Raw genomic sequence first — 10,044 nt, 5'->3', positions numbered from 1 at the left:
ATGAGTGCCTGCTACTGCTCTAATCTTTTCTATATCCCTTGTTGCCCGCTGTTCGGTTAGTTCGTCTAGATGATCTTTTAGTAAATCTGAAACCTTTCCTTTTTGTACGACCCCAAACAACATTCTGCTCGGGTGTTCATTAATTGTTCTTTGAATTGTGTTGTTCATCGCGTGTTCTACTGTTTCCACTACCATATCCCAATGTAATCCTTTTTCCGGGTCAACAAGCTTTGCAATCATGGGTCCCAAACTTCTGTTCACCCTTTCTACCTGCCCGTTGGCCTGTGGCGACCCTGTTGCTATCTTTACGTGTTTAACATTGCTCTGTTCTAAGAATTCTTCAAACTCTTTTGACGTGAAACAGCTTCCTCTGTCTGACACAATGCATCTGGGTCTACTGTAAGCTCGGAAATAATCTTTCATTGCAATTACTGCTTCCTTTGTGCTAGTGGTTTTGGTCGTATAAAGTCTTACGAATTTGGTGAACGCGTCTATTACTACTAAAACATGTTTGTTGGCCCTGCCTTTGTCGACTGGCCCGAAATGGTCGATATGTACTACCTCGAATGGTCCTGACCCTTTTGGTATGTTGTGTAAAAACCCTTCCTCTTTTCCGTGTTTTGCTGAGTACGCTATGCATTTTAGACAGTTTTCAATGTGTCGCTTGGCTTTATACCTTACGTTTGAGATCCAGTAGCTTTTCGATATAGCGTCGGTCATCTTGTCTATACCGACGTGCCCTAGTTCATCGTGGTACTTATAGAGTACGTGGCCTTCCATTTCCTCGGGTACGCAGAATAGGATAGTATTGTTATCTTTTTTCCTGTATATTATTCCGTTTCTCATCTCATAATGTTTGTGTTCTGATTTCTGTAACGTTTCTCTCAGCTCCATCAGTTTTTTATCCCTGTTTTGGCATATAATTAAATTTTCTTCAAAGGTGTTTGTGTCTACCGTGAGTATCTGAACGGCTCTGCTTAGCGCATCTACGTGTTGCATTCTACTTCCTGACCTGTGTTCTAACTTGTAGTCATAATTTTGTAACTCTAACGCCCAGCGGGCAATGCGTGGATTGAGTTCTTTTTTGTTTAGAGTCATAGTTAGCGCGTTGCAGTCTGTCACTATTTTGAAGGGTATGCCTTGCACGTATACTCTAAACCGTTGTAGTGCATAAATTATCGCTAGTGTCTCCAGTTCAAAGCTGTGGTATTTTGCTTCGGTAATTGTTGTCCGCTTGGAGAAATAAAACACCGGGTGCATTCTGCCATCACCCTTCTTCTGCATTAGAATTGACCCGAAACCTAACGAACTTGCATCGCAATGTAATTCTGTCGGATCTCTGGGATTGTAAAGTGCCAAGATCGGTGCTTCCAACAAATTACTTTTGAGTTGTTCGAAACATTCTAGTTCTACGATACCGAATTCAAACTTCCTGTCTTTTTTGACCAAATCATAAAGGGGCTTAGCTTTCGTAGAAAAATCTTTTACGAACCGTCTAAAGTAAGAACATAACCCTAAGAAACTCTGCACTTCGTTCGTTTTCGTGGGGACTGGGAACCCTTTTACTGCCTGTAATCCCTTCGTATCTGGTTTAATTCCGTTACCCGATATGGAATAGCCCAGGTACTTAACTTCTGACTGTAAGAATTCGCATTTATCAATCCTTAATTCAAGTTTATTCTCTACCAATCGTCTCATCACTTCTTGTAAAATTTCCATGTGACTATCACTATCTTTAGTTGCTACCATAATATCGTCCATGTATATTATAACTTTGTCTTCCTTTACCATATCTGCAAAAATGTTGTTTGTGAATCTTTGAAACACCGCCGATGCATTTCGTAACCCGAACGGCATCCTCAACCATTCGTATTGTCCCATGGGGGTCGTGAACGATGTGTATTTAACTGAATCTTTATGCATAAATACGTGGAAGTATCCATTCTTCAGGTCTAACTTGGTGAAAAGTCTTTTCCCTGACAGTTTATCTAGTAGGTCGTCTATCAGAGGTGTTGGGTAATTGTCCTTTATCATACCTTTATTAAGTGTGCGATAATCGACGCACAGTCTCAACTCTCCCGAATTCTTTTTTACCAGTACTATAGGCGAAACGTATTCTGACTCACTGGTTCTGATGTAACCTTTTTCTGTGTATTCGTCTATCATTTTCTGTACTTGGGCTTTTTCGCTATACGACAGTCTTCTAGGTGGGCAATGAAACGGTTTTTCGTGTTCGAAATTCAACTTCATTTCCCACTTGGTTTGTGGTAAGTTTGGTCTTTCTGCGTTTACATACGCTGTCCTAAACATGTATTTAAGTCGTCCTGCGAGTTCTTGGCTACAATCTGTCCCTACTTTCAACTCCCAGTCGTTTTCTTTGTCTGGATACTGGCTTGGTAGTTCGTTGAAATTGGTTTTTACGCTCTCGCAGGTATCGCTGTCTTCCAGACACTCAACCATTGCAGAACACTCATTTTCTACCTTGCCTCCACTTTCTACTTCATGCTTATTCTCTTTAACACCCTCATCTTTAACTTCACATTCATATTCTCCTAAACACTCATTCTCTATTTTCCACTCATTTTTTTCTAAACACTCATTTTCTCCTAAACACTCATTTTCTTCTAAACACTCATTTTCTCCTAAACACTCATTTTCTTCTAAACACTCATTTTCTCCTAAACACTCATTTTCTTCTAAACACTCATTTTTTTCTAAACACTCATTTTTTATTTCACACTCGTTTTTTGTCTCACTCTCCTTCTCCTTGCAAATGTCACTTACAATTTTAAATTTGCATAAATTCATAAAATCCCTACCTAACACAGCCTCATAGCCCATCGACTCGTCTGCCACTACTAGTAATTCAAAGTTGATTCGATTTTTGTTAATAATTACAAAACTGGGTATTTTACCAAAGATGTTAAGTTTGCTATTATTTAGTCCAACATAAGCGTAATCCGCATTTTTATTCAAAATAAATTCAATTTCTCTGTTTTTCTTGTCTTTGTTAAACTTATATAAACTTAAATCATCTTCTTTGATTTCGTTCGAACTTAATCGTGAGCGCTCTTCCACTTTATTTAGGTTATTTTCCGACTGGTGCTCTAGACACGATAACTTCATAAAACTTATTGGGCTCCCTGAGTCGATGAGGCAATTTAAGGACAAGCATTTGTTATTGTAATTGCTAATGTATATATTAAATTTGTATATATAATCGTTATGTACCTTGTACTTCTTTTCGTCACAGTGTGACACCTGGTGACTCATGCTGCCGCATCCGTAGCACGCTCCTCTTTCGCGCTTGGGCTTGCGGCACTCCCCTGCCACGTGGCCCAAAGAGTTGCAGTTGTAGCAGCGAATGGGTGTTGGCGAGGCTCCAGTGTTTGCCCCTTCAGTTGAACCGTACTTCTTTGGCAGCATGATCTTCTCGAACGCCTTGAGTAGTTGATATGGAGCGCCAAAGCACTGCATGTGGGCTTGCCTACGCAGGCCTACATCTGGGATACCTTCGATGACTCCGTCAATAAACTCCTCGTCGTCAATGACTATGCGGGATGCCAGCGACACTTTGGCGTTGAAGTACATCGAGAACTCCTCGCCACGTGCCCATGAACGGGACTCGAACTTGCGACGGAGCAACAGTTTGCTTTCCTTGGGATGGAAAGTGTCTTCCATGACGTTCAACAATTGATCGATTGGCAGCGACATGTGCTCCGGACTCGAATGCAGCCACACCAATGCTTTGTCCTTAAGCTTCGACATTAGCAGCATTAGTAGCTTCTCATCCTTCAGTTTGTTCACTTTTGCGACGGCCTTAAACTGCGCGATCCAAGTTGTGACGTCATCGTTGTTTCCAGAAATGTTGCCATGATATGTTGGCAACATGTCTTTGGCGGCATTTAGCAACATGACGCCAGCGTCATTGCTGGCGGCTGGTGTTGTGTTCTCTCCTCTCCCTTCCTTCTCCCTCTCGCTCTGCAGCTTCAGCAGCTCGATTTGCAGTTTTAACATTTCAACCTCTGCTCGATATTCGCCATGGTTGTTGTTGTGCCCAGGCGCTTGCGGTGCTTTTTCGTTCTTCTCTTTGCGTTCGCTCTTCGTCGAGTCTTGATCTGCGGCCGCCTCATCTTCCCTCTCGTTCTCGCATGTTTCGGCTGCCGGTGGTCCCTGTCCCCGCAGCTCTACTGGTATTTCGTTAAGTCTCGCTGCCATGGCAGCTTTGCTTCCACCTTTTGGTAGATTGAGGTACTCCAGCCATTCGCGCAGCTGGGCGGCCGAGAACTCCTCCGTGCCGACCAAGTCCGACATGTTTTTTTTCAGCGATGGCGTCTTCGACGGACGAGATAATAAAAATTTTCGCTATTTTTCACTGGCGGCGATTGATCGTATCCCACTTCTGAAATTGTAGGCCGTCCGGTGATTTAATGTAACTCTTTTTTATTAGCTGCGCGTCCGTCTCTCACAATCGCCATTTACAAAGTGCCCTCACTCTCTTCTCGATGTTTCTTATCCGATATCTCACTATTGGTATTTCCCACCGAGTGTATCGATGGTGCGGTAAATACCAATGCGCGCTGTATGCTATTTTAAATACTAGTTGAATGCCTCACTAATTATTACCTTGCTACACTTGGGTGGTCCCCGCCTCATCTACAACGGTGAACCTTGCGTCGTTGACGATGATGGTGCCGTGGTCCACCACGACGATCGGATCCAAGTGACCGGGCGAAGTCGCGCAGTGCGCGACGGACCCGGTCACCATCTGCTGAGCGCAGGTGATCCCCTCGCGTTCTCTGCAAAACGTAGCGCCGATGGTGGCTTCGCAATCCCCGATGCTAAGGGTTTGGGGCCCGCATTCTGCCACGATGTCTCCCTCGTTGAATCCAGTATCTTGTTCTGATGTTGGACCGGGAAAATAAGCATTTTCCTACAGGCCAGCTTCGGTTGGGGAAACTTGATGAGAAAGTGGAGTAGGTCTGCGCTCTGGAAGACGCAAATATTTGACACTTCTAGTAGCTCCACTAGGCTGATGTTAGCGAGGTGTTGCTCGCCCAATTCCTTAATGTCAGCGCCGTCCAGAAGGGCGGGGCTGATCACGTTGATCTTGGCAAGGGTTAAGGCCAGGATGAGGTCTTCCAGATCCGTTATTATGATCCTGTTCCGGGCTATTATGGCTTCGGCCCGGTCGGCGTTGTCCTCCTTGGCGATGTGGTTCACGAGGCGGGTCAGCTCGTTGATCCGGGTTTGAATACTGGAGTTGATTTCGTTTTGGCCACGGCTGGACTCCGCCAGCTGCTTTTGTTGGAATTTGACCTGCTCCCAGTCGTCGAAGTCGGGCATTCCGGCCACTACCTTCAATGCTGTTCCGAGCAGGTTTATACTCCTTGTTCCCCGATGGTGGACCCTTAGCGTGGCCACCAGGTTCTTGATGTGGTCCAGGTCGGCTGCTATCACTTGCGCCATCCGGTCTAGGCTAAACAGCTCCGCGGCTTGTTCCATTTCGGCGACGTAATCTTCGTATGAAGTCACGTTCGTAGTGTGGTGCAGGTATCCGTGGTTGGCCCAAATGGCCCAAACGGGGACGCCCCCGTCCGCTATTGGGATATAGTCCGCGTCAGTGTAGTCATTCAACTTGACCAGCGCGCGCGTCGAGGTTAGCAGAGTGAGGAAAATCAGTAGGTCCTTCATGTTGTGTGGTTTTGTGTTATCTTCGGATGCGTTTGGGTTGGGATCGATTCGACCGTTCGGCTGTGGTGGCGGAATGGCACTGATCGGTGATGGTGGGGTCTCGGACTGCCGGAGACGCTTGTCGCGGGCTACGCCGTCGGTCGACCTAGTGTCGGTACTTTTCGGGATCCGGGCAGTCGTCGCTTGCCTCGCTCGGGTTTTTCCCCGGCACGGGCGCCCCTTCCCCCCCTTTTCCCTTCGTTTCAGCCGGTACCTGTGCCCCTGTCGTGGTCCGGCGCTTGTTCGGCCGTACCTGGGTCGTCCGCCTCCCCGGCACGTTCGTCGGGTTCGCGGTCGTGGAATTCTCTCAGATCGTTGATGTTGGCGACCTTCCGTTTCCGGCTGCTCGGGTGCTGCAGCTGAACGATGTTTGGCGACGGGAAACCCTTCACGCGATAGGGGCCGTCAAATTTAGGGGCCAGTTTTGCCGCGAAGCCTTCGGCGGCGTTTGAGAGGTGATGCTGCCGTAGAAGTACTAGCGAACCGATCGTGGGACGCCACTGTCGTCGGCGAAGGTTGTAGTGCCTCCCTTGTTCTTGGCTGGCCCTTTGAATGTTGTTTCTGACGATGGCGAACACTTCTTTTAGCCTGTCGGCCTTACCCATAGGAGTTTCCTGGGCGCTTCCCGTCCCCGGCGTGACCTCGTCGTATAAGGCGCCGGGCAGTCGGGGCTCTCTTCCGTGTACGAGGAATGCCGGGCTGAAACCGGTAGTCTCCGAGACGCTAGAGTTGATCGCCAGCGTCATTTCTGGCAAGAGTTCGTCCCACGTGTTTTGGTGATCGTCCACGAATTGGGCGATCATCGTCTTCACGGTCCGGTTTGCCCTTTCCGTCGGGTTCTCTTGCGGACAATAGGGCGCGGTGTGTTGGAGTTCCACGCCGGCGGTGTGCAGGAAGGTCTTGAACGACCGACTGGTGAACTGGGTGCCGTTGTCACAGACAAACAACTTCGGAACACCGAAGCTACTCAGTATGCGTTCCCTGAAAGCTCGTTCGAGGCTAGCCGTCGTTGCCTTCTTAAGGGGCACCAGTTCGACCCATTTGGAGAAGGTGTCAAAGAAAACTAGCAGGATGGCGTTCCCCCGTTTGGATCGGGGTAACGGTCCGACGAAGTCGGCGCACAGGGTGGCGAGGGGTTCCTCGGCCTTGCGAGTGAGCATCCTGCCCACTGGCTTGCGTTGGGTAGCCTTGGCTACCTTCTGGCAGCTCACGCAACCGCGGATATATCGCCTCACGTCGCGATAAAATCCCGGCCAATAATACCTCTGGGATATCCTCGTGATAGTTTTTCGTACGCCGAGGTGGCCTGCCGTCGGTTGGTAGTGGCACTCTCGGAGGACTCTCGCTCGGCAGTCCTTGGGCACACAGAGCTTCCACGGCACGTGGTCGTCATCGTCGGCTCCGTGCCCCAGGTTTCGGTAAAGCTGCCCGTTTTCGTACGTGTAGTCCGGGTATTTTTGGGGCTCGTCGTGAACTTGTTGGATCCTTCTTCTGAGCCACGGGCAGGTCGTGCCCTCTTCTTCGACGCGTGAAAGGGATTCCAAAGGTTGCCTGGAGAGCGCGTCGGCGACCACGTTCTGGTTGCCGGCCCGATAATGTACGTCGTATTGGTACTGCTGCAGCTCCAGCGCCCATCTCGCCACTCTCCCGTAAGGGCTCTCAAGGGTGTTTAGCCATTTCAGCGCGAGATGGTCGGTCACCACGTCGAACCGGTATCCTTGCAAGTAACAGCGCAATTTCCGGATTGCCCATAGGCATTCCTTGTCGGTGGCCGAATAATTCTCCTCTGCCTTGTTAAGGCGCCGGCTGACGTAGGCGATGACGCGTTCCTTCCCTTCGATCTCTTGGGTGAGGACCGCGCCCACACCCACGTTGCTCGCGTCGGTCTGCAGGGAGAATTTGACGTTGAAGTCCGGGCAGGCGAGCACCGGGGCGGTGGTGAGTCGCACTTTGAGTTCGTCGAAGGAGTCCTGATGTTCCTGTCCCCATGCCCATGCTCTCCCCTTCTTTAGTAGCAATGACATCGGTTGCACTATGGTGGCGAAATTGGGGACGAATCGACGATGCCAGCCCGCCATGCCTATGCATTGCCGCAATTCCCTCAGGTTAGTGGGCGGTCTCAGGTCTTTGACGGCCGCTATCTTGTCAGGGTCGGTATGAATGCCTTCTGCGCTGACCATGTGACCCAGGTATTTTATGCGGCGCTGGAAAAAATACGCATTTGTCTGCGTTGATCCGCAGATTGGCCCGGCGCAGTCGCGAGAAGACTCTCTTGACGTTGCGCAAATGTTCCGCGAAATCCTTGCCGACGATGACGATGTCGTCCAGATACGCGAAAGCGAAGGGTTCCATGTCTGCGCCGATGACCGTGTCGAGGGTACGCTGGAACGTGGCTCCCGCGGAATGTAACCCGAAAGGCATTACCTTCCACTGATAGAGGCCTCTTCCGGGCACCGTGAACGCCGTGGCCTCCTTACTGTCATGGGCCATCGGTATCTGCCAGTATCCATTCTTCAGATCCAGCGTGGTGATGAACCGCGCGTTTCGGAGTCTTTCCAGTATATAGTTGATCCTCGGCAACGGGTATGCGTCCGGGATCGAATGTTCGTTTAGTTGTCGATAGTCCACACACATGGACGAGGACAATGGGGGCGCTGTGGGGACTTCGCGAGGGCTCGATCAGGCCTTCTGCTATCAGCTGGTCGACCTGCTCGTCGATGATCCGACGCATAGCCGGGTTCTTTGGGTATTACCGTTGCTTTATGGGACGCTGGTCCCTCATAACTATCGTGTGCTCCGTGAGGTCCGTGGTCCCTCGTAGGCCTGCGAGCTTCGGCAGCTCTTCGTCCAGGAATTCCTGGATTTGCGGCGCCACGTCGGGAGGCCAGGGGTCGGGGACCCTTTCTGGCTCCTCTTCGCTTAGCCGGCTGGTTCCGGGAGCGGGGGTCTGGTCTCGGCCCTCGGGGAGTATGGTCATGTCGAACGCGCTTGGCGGTTCGATACCACGAGGGTACTCCCTCATATTAGCGACCACCGGGGTAGTTTCGGGTGTAGGCAGGGCATTTTCGGGACTCCGGCTGAATACATGGGTCGTGTCGTATTCGGCGTGATGCACGAACATGCGGGTCTCGATGATGCCGCTAGTACTAGACCAGTGGCTCGTTCGGGTGACGCAGATTTCCGCTCTGGTGCCTTCTATTGTGAAACCTTCGGCGACGCGGGGAGGGTGGCTCCGGCAGCGCCCCGTGGCGTTGGTGCTGATGAGTTGATCTCCGGCCACGGGCGCGTCGGGGCCCCGGTCGCTCATATTCCCGGTTCTCGGCTGGGAAAACTTCGGGCAGTAAGGACGATTTCGGATGTGGGAGTTTCCGTTATCGAAAGGGCTGCGCTACCGCGCTCGCTCGCCGGGGCGGCTAACGTGGTCGTTGTATTCGGCGCTGGGCCGCTGGACGATCGTCGCCGCCGTGGGGGTTCGATCGTTGCTCCGGGCTCTCCACCACTCGTCGAGGACGTTGGACCGGGGGTCCTGGTGGGTCTGTTCGCGTCCCTTGTTGCCTTACCCGAGATTTTGCCCTGGTTGGATGACCTGGGGTCAGGGCGTTCCGTCGGGGTCCTGGGCTTCGTGTTCCTGATTCCTTGTTTGCGTGGCGTATCGTTCGTCGCCTTGGGTTTCGTAGGCGCGTGTTCCGGGGTGTGCACCTGGCTGGCGGTAACTACCGGTGTATTTGTCGCGAGGCGACTGTCGCGGAGTTGGAGGAGGGTGGTGCCACACTGTATCGTTGTTTCGATGGCGCAGAGGAAGTCCATCCCCACGATGACCTGCTCTAGCATGTTTGGTAACGCTAGGAGCGGTATCTGTACCTCGCGCTTGTCCAGTTTAACGAACGCCAACAGAATTTGCGTTACTTCGCGTACCGACCCGACTGCCAGGCGGATCTGGACGCACGCTTCCCTGAGGCCGGCGTCGTTGCCGAGATGCCGGGCGAGGTTGGCGCTGACGAAACTCCGGGACGCCCCGGTATCCACAGTGGCCTCTGTGGCCCGTCCTCCTATCGTCACCCTCGCCACTATCCGGCCGTCCTGTATCTGTAGTGGGTGGCTTAGTTCTGGGTTTGGGGAGGCGTCGTTACCGGCTGTTCCCGTGCCAGTCGGGGACGCTGGTCGTTTCCCGACGAGTCTTGGCGGCAGCAATCGATGGTCCTTACGCCTCGCTTACCGCATTCCCAACAGAACAGGATAGAGGGGTTGGGGCAATTGTGGGAGGCATGGCCGGCTTCGCCGCAGCGGCGACAGGCCATCCGTGGGTTGGCG

The 10,044-nt window shown here is 51.3% G+C and overlaps 1 protein-coding gene across 1 annotated transcript; it reads right to left on the bottom strand.

Annotated features, from left to right (window-relative positions):
- Positions 1-2,928: 2,928 nt before the first annotated feature.
- Positions 2,929-4,633, bottom strand: LOC117195172. Its single transcript, XM_033399806.1, has 2 exons — positions 3,232-4,633; positions 2,929-3,161 (listed from the first exon to the last, which is right to left on the bottom strand). Exons 1-2 carry the CDS (start codon positions 4,312-4,314, stop codon positions 3,132-3,134), a joined length of 1,113 nt encoding a protein of 370 aa, XP_033255697.1. The 5' UTR covers positions 4,315-4,633; the 3' UTR covers positions 2,929-3,131.
- Positions 4,634-10,044: the final 5,411 nt, after the last annotated feature.

Source organism: Drosophila miranda, assembly GCF_003369915.1.
Source record: "Drosophila miranda strain MSH22 chromosome Y unlocalized genomic scaffold, D.miranda_PacBio2.1 Contig_Y7_pilon, whole genome shotgun sequence".
Taxonomy (NCBI): domain Eukaryota; kingdom Metazoa; phylum Arthropoda; class Insecta; order Diptera; family Drosophilidae; genus Drosophila; species Drosophila miranda.
Note: the sequence above shows the minus strand (reverse complement) of the source record. Positions and strands in the feature narration are given on the sequence as shown.